The 22694-nt window shown below is 42.2% G+C and overlaps 1 protein-coding gene across 1 annotated transcript in view; it reads right to left on the bottom strand.

The window, feature by feature from the left end:
* The window catches only part of SUGCT (succinyl-CoA:glutarate-CoA transferase), a 438101-nt gene that overhangs the window by 243810 nt on the left and 171597 nt on the right, over nt 1-22694 (bottom strand). The window contains exons 10-12 of the mRNA XM_060247665.1: nt 12375-12446; nt 8771-8868; nt 96-198 (exon numbers count right to left, since the gene is read on the bottom strand). Coding sequence (XP_060103648.1) covers nt 96-198; nt 8771-8868; nt 12375-12446 — 273 coding nt within the window. The remainder of the gene's footprint in view (nt 1-95; nt 199-8770; nt 8869-12374; nt 12447-22694) is intronic.

The raw sequence follows: 22694 nt of genomic DNA, 5'->3' as shown, positions 1-22694 counted from the left end.
TGCATAACAGCATTAACAGTCACTAGATGAGCAGGAAGGCGGCAAGCATTTGAGCACTTATAAATAAACATTTAAAAATATCCAAGAAATCTGACCTGTGGATCCGAGAACACCTGCTGCATACTGTTGATTGGACCATATGGAACACCACTGCCTTCAAAGAGTTCTAGCCATTTGGTGGTTTCTTTTTCTAAAAACCTAGGAATAAATGAGTATGCAGTTTGAACTACCATTTCAGCCAGCAATCTTTAAAAAAAAAGAAAAAAAGCTAACTCCTATCCAAGCAGTCAATAATACAGTAAAAATGTTCTGCACGTGTTCCTTGGAAATTCAGAGACCGTGCCTTGAGGCAGAAATCCTGGTTAGACTTACTTACAATTCTATCTGATTTTCTGATGCAACCCAGCAGCAACACAAACCAAAATTATCAGCAGTTTAAATGTAAGCCAGTGCATTTCCTCCCATTCTTAATTACCGTAATGAGCTTCACATTTTTTTATTTCATGTCTTTCTTTTTCACAACAAAAAAGATAGATGTGATGTGGTTATGAGTCTTATGCATGAAAAAGCTGTCCTATTTTTAAACACAAAGATCCAATTCAAAGCTTACCAAAGTTTTCTCCTCTGTTACATCCAAAACACATGTCCCAATTAACAACCACAATTGTTGGTCAGATAACAACATTGATTACATATTTATGTGTTGTATGATTGTAATATCTGTCCTCGGGTCATCCGGTTTTGCAAATGATATACTATACTTATCCTGTACAAACTGGAACTCCTTGGTTTATTTGGTTGCCTCCTTGGGGTCATATAGAGAATCCTACTTTACTACCATATTCACATCATTAGCTACACATTTCCTGTTTTCGTTAGTACAATTTTACTTCCTCTTCAATAGTTGGAATTACTTAGTAGCTGTGCACAAACTGTTCCGAACAAATACAAACAAGAATCAACACTGAAACAAACCATTTATATTAGTATTGCTTTTCTCCTCTCTTTTTGACATTTTGAGTCAGAGGCAAAAACTGGGTTGGGACTGTTTGGTTCCTGCATCATGTTTCAATCAAAGAACAAAGCCGATTACCTAATCCTTCAGCATGCATATACACTGCTTCATTATCTTATGAGCTGAATAAGTTGAACAGGGCAACTACCATACTACATACGGTCTTTTTGAGGGCTGAAGATGCTGTTGAAGAACTTGGCCAAGTTCTTGTGCATAATCAGCATTTCTGTTTGCAGTCTGGGCTACTGGAATGTACTTGCAAAAGGGCAATAATGCCAATAAGTTTGTATTCAAGCACTACTCCACAGCAAAACGGAATGTCCGGGCAACTGTGAACAAAAACCGTGAACTCATTAAATTTATATCCTGCCTTTCTTCCATGAAACTCAAAGCAGTTGAGACAGGGTGTCCAAACAGTCTCTGATCAGGAACTGCCTAGAATTACATTTGCTTAGTTCCAGCCAAAGTTTCTGCACAAAGATGTAAATTTTCCAGAAATGTTGAAGAAATAAGGAGAAAAGGTTTTCTCTGGTTGGGGGGGATTTGGAGAACAATTAAAATACACACAATACTCACATTTTTCTGCCTTAAGAAAATACAGTGCATCTTTCATAACTTTGTTAGTATATAAAATGGTACTACATGGCTTATTAATGAAATTTAAAAGTGGAACTGTCTTAGTTTTGATCAAAGAAAACCACAAATATGCCCAGTATTAGATAAAGAGAGGAAAAGAGGGGGGAGTTGCAAGCAAGCAAATGCACCCTATGCTACATGAATGGATATGGCTTAGTCTTTGCCATCTGAGAAGTGGGGAGGAGCCACTGAAGACAGTAACCATACATTTTATAGTAAACAAAAGGAGGATTATTATCTGGATTTAAAGACAGTCTCCATGTACTTATAGGATTCTCAGCAGATATGTCTCTTGAGTTAAATTTAAAACAAGGCTCTGACCTCTTGAAGAATGTATTATCATTGTACACATTGTAATATTAATTATGAACAAAATTAGGCACATTTGAACAATGAACAAAATATGTTGCATGTGTTGACAAAGACATTATCGTTACCTAATGGTACAAATTGTCTTACAAAATTTCTTACTTATACAGTTCTTAGAAAGCATTTTGAACAAAACTTTGTTAGCAACTGAGTTTCCTTCATTCCAAAAGAGGAAATATTTCTTGGGAAGGTTTTCATATATTCTCCAAGATTTCCAGTTAGCTAGAAACTGGGAAAACTGGTTTTACAAAAGTCTTCCCCTGCCCCCGCAACTAGAGTTGCCATTCGCCCACTGACAGCAGGCAGTCCCCAACCTTGATTTAAGGAGCAGGGGAAAATATGGGAGGGGATACTATTGATGATGAAATTCCACAATCTCTGTGCTAGATGAATTCCTTGAACATCATCTGGAAGTGATGTCACAAACTCTGGGACATCATATCCCCAAAAGTTAACCATTGCCATCCCTACTGCTCTCTCAAGTCACTTCAATCACCAGCAGACAGCCATGACTACTTCTGTTGCTGTGTCCTCTGAGCAACCTAAACTGCCTGCAGCAGCACAAAGAGCAATAGCCCTCACTTTCCCATTGGACTTTTATGCATTGCTGTGATCTAAGCGTGTTGTTGTACAATGCACATTTTGTTTGCCAGCTTGAACACACCAATGGAAAGACAGGACAGTAATTTTCACCTGTCAGTGACTAAACACATTTATCCAATTAAAAGTATTTGTTTAGCAATAATTCATTACATAATGAAAAGTAAACTAATGTTCAATCATGACATCATTACCCAACAGATACCAAAGACCCTGGAGGTCCCTTCCAACTCTATAATTCTATGGATTAACAGAATGTTAAAAACACACACATTAAAAAGTTGAAAAATTGACAATGCAGTCTAATTGTGATTAAGCACTGAGATTTCAAGGGAATTTATTTCAATGCACAGCCATTAATTTATTTTGGTTTCACAGGAACACATGAAGCTGCCCTATACTGCATTTGACCCTTGCTGCATCATGGTCAGTACTGTCTATTCAGACTGGCAGCAGTTCTCTAGGGTCTCAAGCAGAGGTCTTTCACATCACCAGCTACCTGATCCTTTTAACTGGAGATGCCAGGGACAGAACCTGCAGCCTTCTGCATCCTAAGCAGATACTCTAACACTGATCCCATTCCCATTTCATTGCTTTTCCGTCTAAATGGCTAGGTTTAATAGCCCTAACAGGTAAGTATATCTGAGATACAGCCACTCTCCTAAGGCTACTGCTACTGGATAAAGCTAAAATGGCGCTGCTACTGGATAAAGCTAAAATGACATACTTGGGCTTTCACTGTAAAAGGTGTTCTAATTTCACCTGATGTGCTATTTCATAATAGCTTGTCTCATTCAATGGTATTATGAACTCTATAACCAAAAATAAGCTAACCAAGGTACAAAACTTTATATTTGTTTCTGAACCAGGTCAATTGTTATGCATTTTATGCTGCCTCCCGTGATTTTTCCCAAATGCTGCCAGGGATGGGATTCTAGCAGGAGCTCATTTGCATATTAGGCCACACACCCCTGATGTAGCCAATCCTCCAAGAACTTACAACAAAGAGCCTTGTAAACTCTTAGAGGATTGGCTACATCAGGGGTGTGTGGCCTAATATGCAAAGGAGCTCCTGCTAGAATTCCACCCCTGGATGCTGCTATATGTCAGGGGTGGCCAACAGTAGCTCTCCAGATGTTTTTTGCCTACAACTCCCATCAGCCCCAGCCATTGGCCATGCTGGCTGGGACTGATGGGAGTTGTAGGCAAAATACATCTGGAGAGCTACCGTTGGCCACCCCTGCTATATGTTGTTTATGCTGTTTGAGCCATTTTTGTGCCGATTGTGCTCTTTATTTTAACTTGATTGCTTAATTCTGAGCTGTTCTCAGCTCCCCCTTCAAGCAATTTTCTGGAGAGGCAGCTAAGAAGTAAACTAAGTAAATTGCCTTCTTGGTTTCTCTCTCTTGTGGCAAGTTCCTGTCTATCTCATTTGACAGACTGCTTTTTCTCCCAAACCTACAATCTAATCCTAAACAGAGGTACATTCTTCTAAGTCCACTGAAGTCAGTGGGTTTAGGAGCAGGGAACTCTGGTTAGGATTGCATGATTAATTATTTGACTGGTCTCTCATGTTTCATTGTGACACCCCTCTAAGCTGTGCAAATTCAACATAAACTTACTACAGACTTTTAGGATATCATTCACATAAAAGACACTATGTACCATCATAAAAAGTATGTAATATATTTGCATATGGTTGAACCGCTGTGCATTAACTTTAGTGTACAGGAAATGGACTTTTCAAAACAGCTACTACTGCATTTATTCAATAGTCTATTGGATGAATACCTAACCAGATTTCTAGTTACTGAGGTGGATCCAACCTTCTCCAGGAAGCCTTCCTCCCGCTTAGGAAGCCTTCTTCCAATGTAACTGTCTCACCCACCCACCCCCAGTGGAAGAGCTGCTTACATTAGAGGAAAAGTTCCTGAGGGAGAAGCAAGGTTTCAAATGTTGTTCAGTGCAGTGATCACAAATGAAGCAAGTACGGTAATAACTTCTTTAATAAATGGAAGGCCTCTGGAGTCAATGCAGTCACTGACATAATTGCAGATAAAACTTAGCACATCAAGTTCTCTTAGATAAATGATTATTTAGTTTTGCCTTTGAGATACTTGTAAGAATCATATGCAAATTTAGCAGATTTTTCCTCAAGAAACCTTGCAGATGTCTATTCCATAAAGCATATTTAATATTTATTAATCAACTCAGCTGCTTTCCTTGTGACAGTTAATTTGTTTTCCACAGTGATTCTGTTTTCAAAACTACTTTATAGACTCTAAGGAATATTATTTTGCCTGTACCAACAAAGAATAACAAGTCCCATACAACCTGTCTTTCAGAATTTACCATGTAAAATGTGATCACTCTACAAATGATGTCTATTAGTTACTACAAGCCAAATTACAAGGTACAGGAATGGAAACATATGACTCTAAGATCATGGATGAAGATTTATATCACAATTGGTCTTTCTTTATTGAGTGCCAGATTCATTCAAGCTAACATGACACTTAATAAAGCATGTTCTTCTATTAGCATATGAAATATAGAAAGGCTCTATACACAGAAAGGGTCTGTATAGATAGTATCTGCAGTTCCCCTGAGATTTTGTGGAACCTCTGCTAACATACATTTAGAAAACAAGCTGAAGAACAGAGTATGAGATAGCAGTTGAGGTCACCAAATAACAGCTAGCTATTTGTATAAAATGAAGAACAGAATGTGGTCTTTCATGAAAAACCTAGCTGAGACTTTGAAAAATAATTAAATGAACTTGTACCACTCCTCCTACAACAACCTGGGACACCAAAACTGGAGCAGATGAGCACATGGAAATAGATGGCAGGTAATTGCTCACATACATGCTGAACAACACCAGACCATTTTGCTCAGCAAGCAGGCGTGATCTCTGCCCAAACAATCAAAATGAGACCCTGAGATGCTAGCAGTGCCACAACCCGCCACACTGCCTTTGGTCATCCTCTAGAACAAGGGTGTCAAACATATTGCCCACGGGATGGAGCTGGCCCGTCCAGGGATCTTATGTGGCCTGCAAACAACCTTTATTGCCAGATGACAGAGGCTGTGTGTTATGTCCCTATACACTGTCCCAGTGTTAATGAATAACAGGAGGTGGAAGTGGGAGGGTGGGCATCAGGGAGATACTGCAAGGAAAAAATGTAAGAGCGTTAATGTTTTAAGCATGTTTATATTTTAAGTAAAAAATAATATTGTTAATTGGGTTGCCTATGTCCTTTATAAAGTTTATACCTTACATTTTATGGCACACATGGCCCAGCCTGACAAAGTGACATTGAAAAAAAATAACAGGGCCAGGATGTCTTACCTGCAACTATTAAATATGAAAAAATCACCATGAATAATAATATTATATATTAAAAATTACTAAAATGTATCCCAAAAGTTCTCAAACATTGTCCTTCTTTTAGAGATTTAACAACAATAATAGATATTTCCTTAGCCTATACAATAATTGTAAATTGGACCCATGCCCTTCCTGGCTTATTAAATCTTGCCAAGGGGATCTCAGATATCCTATACGGGATATCATAAACAGATCCCTAACGGAAGGGCTCTTTCCAATGCCGCTTAAAGAGGCTGTGGTCCGTCCCCTCTTAAAAAAAACATCTTTAGACCCGGCCCAATTGGCACACTATAGGCCGGTCTCAAATTTGCCCTTCCTGGGCAAACTTATTGAGAGGGCAGTGGCGAGGCAGCTACAGACTTTCCTGGAGGACGCTTCCGTCCTTGACCCACTCCAGTCCGGCTTTCGCCCAGGTCACGGGACGGAGACGGTGTTGGTTGCCCTGGTAGATGACCTTCAACGGCATCTGGATCGGGGTGGCTCGGCAGTGCTAATGCTGTTGGACCTATCGGCGGCGTTCGATATGGTCGACCATCGGTTACTGACTTGCCGCCTCGCCGACACAGGGATTCAGGGGCTGGCCCTGCAGTGGCTTTCCTCTTTCCTCGAAGGTCGGGGACAAAGGGTCACAATTGGGGGGGAGCTATCCCGGAGGCACACACTTAATTGTGGAGTGCCCCAGGGAGCGGTTCTCTCCCCGATGTTATTTAACATCTATATGTGACCTCTTGCCCAGATTGCCCGAAGGTATGGGCTGGGGTGTCACCAGTATGCTGATGACACCCAGCTCTATCTATTTATGGACGGTCAACCGGTCTGCGCCCCAGAAAACCTAGATCGGGCATTACAGGCCGTGGCTGAGTGGCTCAGACTGAGTGGACTGAGACTGAATCCTGCGAAGACAGAGGTCCTTTGTTTGGGCCGTCGTGGACCGGGGGGGGAAATCCCCCTGCCGGTTTTTGACGGTGCGCCGCTGACGGCGGCGGACAGGGTCAAAAACCTGGGGGTGCTACTGGAGCCGTCCCTAAAGATGGAGGCTCAGATAGCAACCACTGCCAAGTCCGCGTTTTTTCATCTTAGACGGGCAAGGCAGTTGGCCCCCTTCCTGGACCGCGACGACCTAGCAACAGTGATCCATGCTACGGTCACCTCGAGGTTGGATTACTGCAATGCCCTCTACATGGGGCTGCCCCTGTGCCGGACCCGGAAATTGCAGCTGGTGCAGAATGCCGTGGCCCGGCTGTTATTGGGCCTCCCAAGGTGGGGGCACATTCGGCCGGGTCTTCGGACTTTGCACTGGCTTCCAATAATATACCGAGTCCGGTACAAGGTGCTGGTCATTACCTTTAAAGCCCTATATGGCCTGGGACCTGCCTACCTGAAGGACCGTCTCTCCCCACACGTTCCCCAGAGAGTACTGAGGTCTGGGATGCAAAACCTTCTCACCATCCCCGGGCCCAAAGAAGTCCGTCTCAAGACAACCAGAGACAGGGCCTTTTCTACAATGGCCCCCACATGGTGGAACCAGCTGCCGGAAGAGGTGAGGGCCCTGCGGGATCTTACTCAGTTCCGCAGGGCCTGTAAGACAAGCCTCTTCCGGTTAGCTTACGCCTGACTAGATAAATGTAGCTTATCAGACTTCAGTGAAATATACTGCATAGTTTTAACGTTAAGATTTTAAGGTTTTTAGGTTTTAAACGCTTCGACTTTTTTAAATGTAATAAGTTTGCATTCTGTTTATTGTTTTATCAATTGTTGTGAGCCGCCCTGAGCCATTTTATGGGAAGGGCGGGATATAAGTCATAGAATAAATAAATAAATAAATAAATAAATAAATAAATAAATAAATAAATTACATACTATTCATCAAACCCACTTTTACATGCAAACTTCAGTCCTTATGTTTACAATTCAATATACTACAAGTGCATTAGGTAAATAGTCCAAAACAGTTAGTACTTGATACTCTTATAAACAAGTCTCTTTTCTGTTCACTGCAGAATCTCATGGAGGCCATCAGGGACCTGATGTGCTATTCCAGATATAAGTATGTTTTTGATGTTCTTCTTCAGAGATGTGTGTCAACAACAGTCAAGTAGTTGATCTGGAACCAATGCCTTATTATATTGAAGTTCAGCAACAGAAAATGCCTAGATGGTGATTCATTTGGGTAGAAACCCTTCTAAACGGCTGAACTTCAATACAATAAGGCATTTCAGATCAACTACTTGACTGTTGTTGACATGCATCTCTGAAGAACATCTATTATTGTTGGTAAATCTCCAAAAGAAGACAATGTTTGAGGACTTTGGGGATAAATATTAGCAAATTTCTATATATAATATTATTATTCACATTGTTTTTCATATTTAATTTAAAAAATGACATTTATGTCAGATCTGATCTTCATAACAAATGGGTTCAACATCTCTGCTCTGGGGGCCTCTTGCAGGCACCCAGCCCTAGGATGGCTCAGTTAGCTGTCACCAAGGGAAGGGCCTTGTAATTCCTGTCTTGTGGAATGCAATCTCTGATGACACCCATGCCCTGTCAGACTTGTTTAATTTAGTTGTTTAGATCCCACAGAGATCTACCATGGGACCTAAGCCAATTTATACTCTACTTAAAGAAACAGAAAAGGCATATATGGGGAAATAGACCTCCATACACACACTTATGAAGTCCAGATTGGACTTTTCAAAGAGCTAATATAACACTACAATTGTCAAAGAAAACAGTTGAAAATTTTTAAAACTTACCTGGCTGATAAAACTCCAATGAGTTCCTTCCTGTTCAGCACACGTTGCTTGTTATTTTTATATCGGGTATCATGGCTGATATGAGGCAAATTCAGGATCTAGATTACAAAGAATGCACTCATAGCACAGCAGCAACAGAAAGAACATGCCTTTTAACCCCAGCTCTGAAATGAGCATACAGTGGTTATGTTCTGCCCTCTTGCTCATGCTTCTGCACCAGCACCTGAGAGTTTCTTAAACTTTTATTTGCAGTTAACATGAAAACAAGAATTGCAATTGAGTAGAGTTGCCAGCCTCCACGTAGTAGCAATAGCAACAACTTCACCAAAATAAGTAATATTCCTTCATAGACATGAACAATATGTCACTCACTAAATTCTTCACAGATTTTGCCATGAGAGATAAAGCAGATGAAGGCAGTGAAACCATCATCGAGTTCCAGATTTGACAAGTCTTCTCTCTTGAATGTGTTTTCCCTGTGGATTCTCATCTGTATATATTTATCCTACTGTTCTGAAGGCCTGTAGCCAGAAATTTTTAGATGGGGGGGCCAGGGGAGAAAATTTAAGTTGGGGGGGGGGCCACAGGGCCCAAAATGACATCTGACTTAGAGGGCTGCAAGCAGGACTTCGCTGTGCTCACTGCTGAAAGCATAAACTGTATCAGGAAAGTCCCCAAGTCATGTGTGTGTGTGTGTGGGGGGGTAACTCACAAAAGAAATGGCAGAGCTCATCTCCCTCTCAAACAATGAAGGCACTTGTTCACAGCAGCAGTGAGTGGCAGTGAGCAAAGGGTGCAGATTAGAGGCCCTCTAATGAAGGGGCCATAGAGGGCCTCCAATGGAGGGGGGTTGAATGGAGTGGCTTCCCCCCCGGGCCCCACTGTAGATACAGGCCTGCATACTGGAGCATATTTGACCAAGAGCGGGTGGTGGCTTTTTTTGTATGACTGTATATTCAGAAGACAGCCCTGTGGTGCAGTATGGTAAGCTGCAGTACTGCAGTCCAAGCTCTGCTCACGACCTGAGTTCAATCCTGGTGGAAGCTGGGTTCAGGTATCCGGCTCAAAGTTGACTCAGCCTTCCATCCTTCCGAGGTCGGTAAAACGAGTACCCAGCTTGCTGGGGGTAAAGTGTAGATGACTGGGGAATACAATGTGTGATCTCCCCTCACGCTGGCCCTGCTCCATACGGATTTAAAGAGACAGTGGATCCACAGAATCCTGGAAGCTATTGGGAATGAACTGATAGGGAAGGGATGGTGGCTCAGTGGTAGAGCATCTGCTTGGTAAGCAGAAGATCCCAGGTTCAATCCCTGGCATCTCCAACAAAAAAGGGTCCATGCAAAAAGGTGTGAAAAACCTCAGCTTGAGACCCCAGAGAGCCGCTGCCAGTCTGAGTAGACAATACTAACTTTGATGGATCAAGGGTCTGATTCAGTATAAGGCAGCTTCATATATTCATATGTTATAGCTGTGTATTTGTCATGGGTGCTGGGGACCCTTCAGAGGAAGTTGAGTCTGATGAGGAAACTGTGCCCCTGCCACCTGCACCAGTGCCCCTGCCTCCTGCTGGAGAAGATCCCAGCCCCCCTGCCTCGCCCTCTCGGGTGGCTCGTGTGCGTGACCGCCTCCGGCAGGACCTCAGGGATCGGAGGAGGGCGGCAGGCTCACAAGCAAGACGCTCCCTGAGCCCTGAGTTCTGAGAGGATTCTGGCCCTTCTAAGAGCAAGGATGCTTGAGTGGTAACAGGATCCTGGCTGCCTCCCTGAGCCAGCAATTAGCCCAAACGGGCAACAGCCAGCAGAGGGCTATATAGCTGTGGGCTTTGGGAGGAAGCTTTGTGGAAGCAACTAGTCATCTCCCTGACATTCTAGCATCCACTCCGGCTTGACTTTGGTTCCTGACTCCCTGACTTTGGCTTTGGACTTCTGGACTCCCTGACCTCGGCTTCTGGACCTCAGACCTGCGATACTTCTACAGTGATTCGGATTTGGCGCCTCGGACCCTCCTGCTTACTGGCTACAGACCTCGGACTGCCTCTGGACTTTGCCTGACCCGGCCCCAGCCGTGACAGTATTCTTCCTTAAATTTTGTACTGTCATTTAGTGTGTTTGTTTTTTTTTCATATAAATTTAGTGAGTGAAGTATTGTTTGCTTATTTATTCATTTCATTCGATTTATATCCCGCCCTATCCCACCGAAGCGGGCTCAGGGCGGCTCACAGCACAGAATTCTAACAATAAAATGAAGAATTAAAATACATTACACAGTAAAAATAAACACAATTCGTCAGCATACTATCCTACAGTCTTCCTTAAAATTCAGATTCAGATGCCGGCCAGTTGTATGCCAACTGGAAGAGGACTGTCTTACAGGCCCTGCGGAACTGCCCAAGGTTCCGCAGAGCCCTCACCTCTTCCGGCAGCTGGTTCCACCAACATGGGGCTGTGATCGTTCATGTCTGTGAAGGAATATTACTTATTTCGGTGAAGTATTTGCTATTGTCATTACACCGGAACTTGTCTTTTATTTTGCACTTCAACCTCCATGTGGTGGCTGGAGGTCTCCTGGAATTACAACTGATTTCCAGGAAACAGAGATCAATTCCCCTGGAGAAAATGGCTGCTTTGGAAGCTGGACTCAATGATTTTATACCCCACTGAAATCTCTGCCCTTCCCAAATGCAACCCTCATACTCTACCCCCCAAAACTCCAGGAATTTCCTGTCCTGGAGCTGGCAACCATATAACTGAAAAACAACATTATCAGTTAATTATGAAAAATCACAGGTCTCAATGGAATATGTGAAACAATTCACATGACTACAGTATATGGTTGTCAAAGTTATGAACTGAAAAGATCTGGGTTGAGTATGGCACATGATCAGATATGGTCATGTAAGCTGGAGATTCAGTGAGACTGATACACAGATTGTTATAATGTTATAATGATGCAACAGTGTAGCTCAGGGGTCCTCAAACTTTTTAAATAGGGGGCCAGTTCACTGTCTTTCAGACTGTTGGAGGGCCGGACTGTTGTGGTGGCTGCCGTTACTGTACAAGGCCGCGGGCCGTCAGTGCTCCGTCTTCTGCATCTCTCTCCCTTCCGCACACCACACACCCCGGCCTGGGAACTCACCTCACCTCGGTATCGCCTCACACTCTGTCTCCGCCGCCTCAGCCCAGTGCCGGAAGTGTGCGTTGCTAACGCAAGTTTAGGTCAGACGTCACTTCCGGTCTGATTTTGCCATAACCCGGCGGGCCGCATAAATGTCCTCAGCGGGCTGCATCTGGCCCGCGGGCCGTAGGTTGAGGACCCCTGGTGTAGCTGATTTAAAAACTTTTAACAGAAACCTGGAAGTGTACCTTTAAAACTGCTGTTTTCCAGGACAGCTCCTTTCAAACCAATGATATCAAGCAAGCAAAATGGATGGCTATATGATCTTGGGTTATGAATGATCGCTAGCAGAGATTGATTTTCATTGCTACAGAAATCAGTATTCAACACTGAAATTCTCACCACCTAGTCATCAATGATTGTCTAATGTCTGACCACAAAACCCTTTACTTTTCCAGATGGAGAATTATTATTTGAGTTCCCTTACCTTGCAGACAGTGGCAAACTGTTGATCATTTCCAGCTCCCACTACGAGGTAGCCATCCTTTGTTTTGAAAGCCTAGAAAAACAGTAAAGGGACATCAAGTTGTAATGAATTAAAAATAATGATACCCTCTTAATACGCCTGATCACACACACATTGGGGTCATTTCTAAAGATCTGTCCTCTTTCAAACTAGCATTCGTAAGCTCTGAGTGCATGTTTTTGAAGATCTATTAAACCAAATTATATACAACAATTATTTTATCATTTTAAGAAACTGTTGTTAAAGCAATTCCAAAGACATACATGAGATTTCTTCCTCCAATCTTTTAAAAATGTTAAATCTGGCAGGTGACTGAAGGGATACAAGTGGGCTTTCAGATGGTTCCCTATCAACTGCAAATTATGCCAGCATTTTAAAGTATTTAAACAAAACTGAATGGATCTAAGCCAAGAGTGTTAGATATATTAAGGGATGGTTCACTTATGAATGTAGATCACCTGATGACTTCAGTATCTTCATCATCTTCATGTGTGAAAGAGCCATCACAGATGGACTTTGTATATTGCTTATCACCACCTCAAATGGATTAGTGCCCATTGTTGGGGTCACCACAAATCAGTAGCTACTTCACAGCATTTGTATATGTACATAAATGCCACATACACAGAGACCTCCTCAAGGCAGCTCAAAGCAATATCAGTACAATAAAATCATGAAAATAAGTTACTTTCTCCTTTAGCATCCAGTAAATGTTTAATGGCAATGAAATGCGCATGTGGTCTGTATCCCTCCATTCATCTAGATAGCATGTGGACCACTAGATCAAGGTGTAGGTTTTAAATGATCTCATGTCAGAGTCCCTTGCGCTTGAAACAGACAGTACTCTTTTAAAAGCACTGAAGGCACTGTGAACTATGTTTAACTCTCCATGATGTACATGCTATTCCTTTTGACCTTTGGTCAAAAAAGCTTTGCAAAGTTTTAAAAATACCAAAACCTGCCATACATGTCTACTGGAGAGAAAGGTAAGATGAGTGTGTGAACACTTGGAGCAGCAATCGCAGGGGCAGACTGGAAATCACAGGGGCTTTCCTGGGAATAAGCCAGATTGAAGAGACCTGAATAGATGTGCTTAGGACTGCTCTCTCAATGACCCAGGAACAAGAAGGGTATCTACCAACCGTAGCGAATGATCGACTGATCCAAGCGGCGGTCAGAAGAGAACTGGCGGGATGTCCGCTCCGGTCCCAGTGGGCATGCGCGGTGGAGCTTCTGCGCATGCGCACTGGGTCTGGGGCGCGGAAATCCGCAGCTTTCAAGAATACCGATTGTGATCGGCGTGGGCGCCTATATCCCATCAGTGTGATGCACAGAGACCACGAAGAAGATCAAGCTGAGCAATGAGCATCCCATGCAGAGCTACAAGCCACTAAGAAGCCACTCAGCTCAGACCCGATCAGCAGCAGCAATGACAGGAACTGGCTCACTCAAGGCTTTGGAGGGCAGTGCAGGAGGGGCCAAAGTTACACTGATCATTTTGCTGCCACTAAAGGATCCAAGCCAAGCAACATTTGCTGTGCTGGTGGAACTGCTAGGATTTCACTCTGCTTGTTCCTGGCTACTGGCAAGCTTCCAGGACAGCAGCCCACCAGGAACTTTCTCCATAAGTTAAATAGCCATTTCACTTCTAAAAGTTCTCTCTTTTCAATTGCATCAGCTTCCTGGAAAAACTATTATCTGTCTTCGGCCTAAGGAACTCTGAAACGAGAAACATACAAAGCTTCAATTTCTGTATCAGTGTGCACAGAAAAAAAACAGTCTACCAAAAGTAAATATTTAAGAGAGATACAGAGATGATTCTCTTTCCTAGCTTTGCAAAAATCCTATTAAAGCAAACATATGCCTAATTTTGTATGTGCCAACAACTATTAATTTGAACACAGAGCAGACCACTTAGAAGCATTCAAATGCCCCCTAAGATGCTTAATGCTGAAGAAGTCACCACTGCAAAAGGAGTGGGTGGATTCTCTGGATTCTGACACGTGCCAGAAGACTCAGGCCCACTGGCGAGTTACTTCCTTTGTCTGCATGGAAGAATACACTTGCCTCAGCCATGAATCTGAGAAGGAGCAGCTGCAGGGTTTCCCCCTTCCAGCCTGAAAGAATTCTGCTCTAACTGCCAGATGACCTCAGACGAGCTTCTGCCGCTGGACAGAAGATTAAAAACCACTGGATGGTTATTCCACCTACTTACATCTAAGTAAGGACAACCAACCTGGCCTAACAAAGTACAAACTGGAACAACAAAGAAGCCATGAATCTGCCTTATACTTAGTAGGGTTTAACAAAATCAATATTGTCTTCTTTGACTGGCAGTGGCCCTCTAGGGTCTCAGTCAAAGTTAGACCATTGGTCTAGCATGGTCAGTACTGTCAACTTGATGGGCAGCATCTCTCCAGCATCTCAGGTAGAGCTTTTGCGCTAGAAGAAGACTGGATTTATATCCTGCCCTTCACTACTAGAAGGAGTCTCAGGGCAGCTTGCAATCTCCTTTTCCTTCCCCTTCCTACAGCAGACACCCTGTGAGGTAAGTGAGGCTGAGAGAGCTCTGACAGAAACTGGTAAGAGAGGAACAGCTCTGCAAGAACTTGTGACTGACTCAAGGTCACATCAGCAGATGGTCACATCAGATGATGGTCACATCAGCAGATGGAGAGCCAGTTTGGTGTAGTGGTTAAGTGTGCGGACTCTTATCTGGGAGAACCGGGTTTGATTCCCCACTCCTCCACTTGCACCTGCTAGCATGGCCTTGGGTCAGCCATAGCTCTGGCAGAGGTTGTCCTTGAAAGGGCAGCTGCTGTGAGAGCCTTCTCCAGCCCCACCCACCTCACAGGGTGTTTGTTGTGGGGGAGGAAGGTAAAGCAGATTGTGAGCCGCTCTGAGACTCTTCGGAGTGGAGGGTGGGATATAAATCCAATATCTTCTGCTTCTTCTTCAGATGCATGTGAAGGAATGGAGAATCAAATTGGTTCTCCTAGATAAGAGTCCATACACTTAACTGCTACACCAAACTGGTTCTCTACTACTATCTAATCCTTTTAACTGAGAAGGAAGGCAGCATGATATAGCCCAATCTTGTCAGATAGAAGCTAAGCACATTCAGTACTTGGAAGGGAGACTACCATGGAAGCCTTTGCAGAAGAAGACAATGGCAAACCATTTCTACTTCTCACTTGCCTTGAAAGTCCCTTGCATGGGTCGCTATAAGCCAGCAGCAATTTGATGGCATTTTATACACACAATCCTTTCAACTGGAGATTCCAGGTATTGAACCTGGGACCTTCTATATACAAAGTATGACTTCTATTACTAAGCTAGAGCCCACTCCTAAATTCTAACTTTGCTCTGACATTCTCAAGTCAATTTTCCTCCTCTTTACCTGATTTTAGCTACATTTGGAGGCCACAGTCTGGAAAGCAGCCACTATAACAAATAAATAAAGGGCTGGTCAGTAATATTTTTGTGGTATTTCTGGCTTTAGAGTATAGGTGGAAAAATCTAACATGCGATTTTGAAAAAGCAATAGCAATGTCAGCTTTACTAAAAAGCAGTGTCATAAAAATGCAGCAAATGCAGCAAAATTTCTCTGAATGAAATTTACTCTCTTCTATTGCAGCTATTCTCGGCTCCCCTGCAAACACATACACACACAGTTGCACAGCTGATTACTTGCTAGTCATTGCTGCTGATAAAGCAGAAACTTGCAAACATTATTAGCACAGCAATGCCCCAACATTTACAAGCGGTAACAATGGTTTCATTCATCATACACAGAAGTATACAGACACCACAAGTTACCACAGCTTACTGTCTGGTCACAGAAAGCACTGCTATCTTTTAACACAAAAGGGATTGCAGGACAAAATGCAAACAAATTTTAATTAGATTTTGCTTTGATAAAGTACTGTCTATCTCAGTGAATCGTTTTAAACTAGTGCACCAAAGTCTACTTTGTTCAAACAAGGCAGAAGTCCTTTTTCGTGGGTGGCTTATTGTTTTATAAAGAATGAAGGCTTGTGGTAAGAAGAAGACAAACAACTGAGTGCAAAATCCTTTCCAGTTTTGGCATCCTGAACGCTTGGGGCATAGAGTAGGTGAAGACAGAAAGTGCCAGAATGAAAACAGATGAGGAAATAATTTCAGAACTAGTTAGGGAAAATTAATGAAGATGAAAGCTGCAACTTCCCAAACACAGCTATGTGTATGACTAGACAGATCCAGGGGGGTTCTGCTGAAACAAAGGGAGAAAGTTTGCAAATATATTCCTGAAAAACACTTTATAATAAATAAAGGAACAAAGACTAATGAACTTAAAATGCAAGTTTTGGGTAAATATCATAGCGCTCCCCTAATTATCAGAATGTAATAGGATGGGAACAGTTTCAATGACTTAATGAGAATGGAGGAGAGATGGTCACCCCAGGGCAATTCTGTGTATCAGAGGGGATGAAAGCAAACCTGATTTTATCTTATGTAAACTATCCTAGGGATTCTTCTAGGTCATTAGTGGGGTAGACATCAAATAAAGAAATGAGTGAACATCAAATAAATGAGTAGACATCAAAGAAAGAAATGAGTAAAAATTACAACAGGAGCTGTGCCAAAAAACTGGTAAAATGAGCAAGTTTTGGATCATTAATGGCATTTACCAACAGTTTGGATCATTAATGGCATTTGCCAACAATTTGCTGTTGAGAGTGCCCATCTACATGCATGGCTTGCTTCTTCCATCCTCAAGTGTATTTCAAAACGTCTGCAGTTCAAGAATTCTGGGCCAACATTCCTAGCAGGATGGCTGAAATTTTAGCTTAATGCCTGATTATCATGAAGTGATACTGAAGTCACAAATTCTCCTCTGGTTGTACTGCTCTGCCCAAGGCTCTTCAAAAGTCACCTGCAATGCTCCAGATTGGTCCTTGGAAACTGGAAGAATGGCAAAGCCAGATTCCAAATCCAGATGTTCATACATAGCAGCCATTCAAGAAGTTCCTGAAGAAAAGATGGGCTGCAAAACTCAGGATGACAAAACTGGAAGGCGATTAATGAATGAAAGTGATACCTAAAATTCTCCATGATGTTTGGCTAGAAATGGGGTGGGCAGGCACATGGTAGGGCCCATTTGGGACCATGATTGGCTAGCACAAACATGGGAAGCAACTGTATTACTATTCTATCCACTGCAAAAGAATAGGGGTGGAAACTAGAGATGAACATGAACCAGGGGGGAAAGTGGTTTGTGATTTCATGAACCAAATGAACCATGAACCAATGAAACCACAATTTTCCCAAACCCTTTGTGGTTCATGGCTGGGGGAGAAAGGGGAAGGTATTTACGTAAATGCCCCCCCCCTTCTTCAGCTGGCCTGCAGCAACCACATGGCTGGGGAAGGGAGGGGAGGCATTTCAATGCCACCCCCTCCCTTCTCTAGCCCACAAGCTCTCCATTGTATCCTATGGGCCCATCCTCTGGGCTTGATCTCTCCATTATATCCTATGGGCCCATAAGATACAACGGAGAGATCTCTCTCTGATTGTTCTTCCCTTCCCTTCCCTTCCCTTCCCCAGTCAGCCAGCCCTGGCAGGCTGGCTGAGGAAGTGAAAAAATATCAGAGAGACCTTTCCTTGCAGGCTTAGCTCAGGCTCTGCAGGGCTGTATGATTTCTACCAGACACCCCAGGAGAGCTGACAAAGCACTGAGTCCATGGGAGAGGTCTCTCCATAGGATTGGCTGTTCTGCAGGCTCTGCTGGGCTGCCCAATTGAAAACAGGCAGTGTAGCAGAGCCTGTAGAACACCTTGTCCTGTATGGAGAGGTTGCCCCACAGGATCAGCTGCTTTGCCAGCTCTGCTACATTGCACAGTTTCAACCGGGTACCCCAGCAGAGCTGGTAAAGCAACTGGTCCTGTGGGGAGACCTCTCCCTGTGGGCTCAGCTGGGGCTTGGAAGGAAGGCAGTTTAAACTGCCTCCCCTTGGCCTCCTCAGGTGCCCTGCAGCTGCTTGGTGCCTGAGGAAGCCAAGTGGGCAGGAACTGTCCCTGAACCTTCTGAACCTTTGGGAAGTTGGGCGATTGTTTGTGAGAGGCATGGTTCCAAACAATTGGTTCAGGGAAAACCAACTGGCCTGATTCATGCAGGAATTGTGGTTTGTAGTTTGATTTGTGCCCATGCTCAGTGGAAACTGTGAATCTGAAAACTGAACAATTGATATACAACCCTCTGAAAAAAGTTTCAAGGTAAGTAGCCACGTTGGTCTGCAGTGGAAGAACAAGCTTTGAGTCTACTAACAGCTTAAACACCAACAAGATTTCTAATCTATAAGACTTCGAGAGTCAAAGACGATGAAGGGGGCTTTGACTCTTTAAAAGCTTCACAGTAGTCTAATTTATTTTTATTTAAAAAAAAACATATTCCACCTTTCCTGTTGGTTCACAGTAGCTTACAATAATAGTTAAAACATCCCCAGCTAAAACCAAAGGTAAAATAGCAAGCCCCAAATCCCTTATTTCCTGAAAAGAAGCCTGCTATTTAACCCCCTGCAAAAGCCCTGGCAAACAGAGGCCTTGCAGAACTCTTGGCTATCTCTCATGCTGTTTGGCAGGTTAGGTAGGACAGTGCACCCAGGGACTTGAGACAGAACTGTCCCTTACCAGGTTTGACCTCAGAAGGGAAAATCTAAATGTGAGTTGGGAAGCAACCGGTAGTTTCCTTAACAGAGCAAGTCAAGACAGATGGGGATTTTGGGGGAGTCCACAACTTGCTAATAGGGATGACACTGTCAGCCCACATCTGTGTATCTGAGACACCTGACACATACATATTTCTGCAAACTTTTTTTCCCAGCACACTCTGTCTGTGCTCCATCTACAGGTCAGATGGTGTCTGGCAAAAGTGCCTACATCCATAATACTTTTTTAAAAAATTATTTTTAAGAACTATGTTCCGCCTTTCTGTACAATGGGTGGTCAAGGCAGCTCACAATCGCATCCAAAAAGTTACACATTGTAACTATAAGCTATTAAATTATAGCAGTACCAGCAATTACAAAATATTCAAAGCAGCAGAACAAATAAAAACTGAAGCCATGATAGCTCAAATCAAAACCCAGAAAGTATACAGAAGAAAAATCAGCCACCAAAAGCACCAATAGGACAGTATTTTCCCAACATCCTCCAAAAGTTCAAATCACATTTTTGCTTCTTTTCCATTCATTATACGTAGCCAGGGGAAAAAAATGGCATTCCTCTTGAAAAATGGCTACTAAGGGAAGCCCAATGATTACTTAAAAATGTAAATGTTGCTGAAAGACCAGTATCTTTGCTATGTCTCTCTTGGTAAATCAAATGGACATTGAAGAATGTTAAATTTCTGGCAATTACCCTACCATCACCAATTCATAAGTGTCTAATGTTAATTGTTCCTTGGAGTTAAACTAATCTCATTAACAACAGAATACACCAACTCTCAAACACACAACAAATACACAGATTTATTTTGTGCCCTGTATACAAAATCACAGAAATCAAAGAAAAGTATAATTACTGCCTAATTATGGTATTGACTTAGAAATACAATAGCAGCATATTGGTAGAAGGCCGACTTGCCTGTTCCATCCCTATACCTTGATGCCCCAAATTACAGGATCTCTCAGAATAAGCTACCAGGGAATTTTACTATAAATTGTTTTGAGCAGCGGGAACAAAATTCCCATTGTGGGAATGGATACATAGTGAACTTCCAAAGCAGGTCCTCTTGTCTTGAAATAATTTGTGTTAACCATTACTGGAAAATTTGTAACCATCACAAAATAATCACTGTGGAGGAATGGAAGGAAATGAGGAGGAGTGGTCATGGAGCAAGTGTTAATCTATTCAGGGCTCTCTTTAAAATGGAGCTGATAATGGATTTCAAAAATAAGGCCTGGCACTGGATGGAATATCCACTGCTAATATCACAGCAAAGGAGGTTGTAGGACTTTTATGAAAATCAGTGGAACTGTATTGAAAAAATTCTACCCATAATAATGTGTCATGAATATCAGTGGGAAAGAACCTTAAACTTCTTACTCATTCTGTCTTGCTTGAGGAACTCAAAGCTGAAAATGGGAGGTATGATTTTTGTGTTTTTTTTTCTTTTATGGTACATTGTACTAGTACTTTGTACTAGTCCATACCAGGCTGCTTCCCCCATGTCCAATTATCATGAAAATTATGTGTAAACTACCTAAGCAAAACATTAGCAAAGCCATCTCTAAGAATAACATTTTGCTGATTTAAAAAAAAAAGAAAATTATGTATTTAAGGCATGCATGTGTGTATGTCGGATGCTTTTCTCAGCAGGGTGATCACAGAACAGAAGACATTGGTTCTTGTTTGGATTCTCAGACTCCGTGTCCAACCTGCTGTCTCTGTTCTTTGGGAGTACACCTCACCTTTAGCTTCCAAGGGGCTAGAGTTCTTTCAACAGACACATCTAGGGTGATAGGACAGGAAATGCTCTTGACAGAGAGTATTGGCATGAAAACTAATTGGCCCCAGACTGCAAGTAGAAGGTATGTGGTACAAAGCAAGCTAGTAAAGTTAAGCAGATCTAGATCTCAACAGAACTTAGATGGGAGACCCCCAGGAAACCATACCAAGCAAGCTGGTTCAGCAGATCTAGATCTCAATAGAACCTGGATGGATGACCTCCAGGAAACCATTTGTAGGCTCAGTGATGGAAAATGGAATATAATATATGTAAGAAAGAAAGAAAGTAAATAAATAAATAAGAACCTAGTAAGTAGTGGCAGATAGCGCTGATGACAAACAGTGCAAAATGCAATGGTAGTTAAACTGTAACTTGACTCCCACAAAAAAGGGGCTGGTATAAATGATGTCTAGGAATGGTGGGGGTGGCAAACTGGGCTATATTGCCTTATCTCAGTGATAAGCACCTTCTAGGACACTCACATGTTCTTGAATTGTTATTTCAAAGATTACATCCCAGAGGAGTTTTGAATGTTAGAAATGTCATACTTTCTAATTTAATTTGGGAGCAACAAGGATTAAAATGATTGGAAAAAACCCATAGAGTACTGAAATCTGGTCTAATTTAATACTTTTGGGATAAAATATTTCCTGTCCCTCTCCAATGTCTATCAGCTCTCATGACTTTTTCCCCTTCCAGATACATATATACACTATTCTAACCAAAACTAGATGACTGTACATTTTTTACGGAAAACTGTATTATCTGATTTGGTGGTAATATAATGAAGAAACAAAGCCTGCATTTGGACAAAACGTAGATGCTGACAAAGACTGTTTTGCAGATAATCAAGACTGGTGCAGCTATTGGCTAAATGCGCTGAGAAAAAAGTACTTCCCCCAAGAAGGAATTGTTACTGGGTTCTATATTCTCATTTGAATGGGCCTGTACACAGCAGCCTCTTTACTGCATAGAAGGTACAACAGCTGGTCCGAAGCAAGAATAATTAAAACTTAAAGGGGGAGGGAATTAATATAGCCTTGCAAATACATTTATAGTAGTTACAAATCTAACAAAATTACTACCTATCAGTTAATCATGAATTAATAAACAAAAACAAAAAGGAAAATCAGACACTAAAACCTCAGACACTTTTTGCAATTGCAAAAAGGATATTTTAGAATTATAATTATATCTTAGTCTGTGCCAAATTTCAGCCCTGAAGCAATCTGATTTCAGTATCAAATTGAGTCATTGATAATAAACTCCCTCTGGACTTTCTAAGCATCTTCAGTGGGCAGGCTCTCCACCGTCCCCAGATAGCCCTGGAACTCTACTATAGATCAACTGAAGTACCAGGTTTTTCAAGAGAAGTGGCAAGATCTTCAGGCAGCTTTACAGTTTCAAGCTCTAACATTTTCCTTAGAAATTAACCCCTGGCCTCTTGAGCATATACAGAATTCTCAGAGTATAGTAACCCTAATTAAAATAGACAATTTTGTGGAATAGTTTGTTTCTAGTCCATTCTTCACATATCAGTATACAATAGCTTACAACTTGAGAGGGAGACCATCATCCAACCTGGATAAAAACCATGCAAGGCATTAACACAAGGAGGCTTCCAAAGAGATGTATAGACCCAACCTGCTGCTGTTCAATAGGTCAGTTAAAGGTCTCCTGTCAGTTCAAGCAGCCTACTAGTGACTAAAAGATGCAAATAGAAACTTTACTATTTTTTGTACAGCTGAGAATCAATTCCAATAAAAAAGTAGATTTGCACGATTCCATATTTTA

Source organism: Heteronotia binoei, chromosome 10, assembly GCF_032191835.1.
Source record: "Heteronotia binoei isolate CCM8104 ecotype False Entrance Well chromosome 10, APGP_CSIRO_Hbin_v1, whole genome shotgun sequence".
In the NCBI taxonomy this organism is placed as follows: domain Eukaryota; kingdom Metazoa; phylum Chordata; class Lepidosauria; order Squamata; family Gekkonidae; genus Heteronotia; species Heteronotia binoei.
This window is presented reverse-complemented; position numbering and strand designations above follow the sequence as displayed.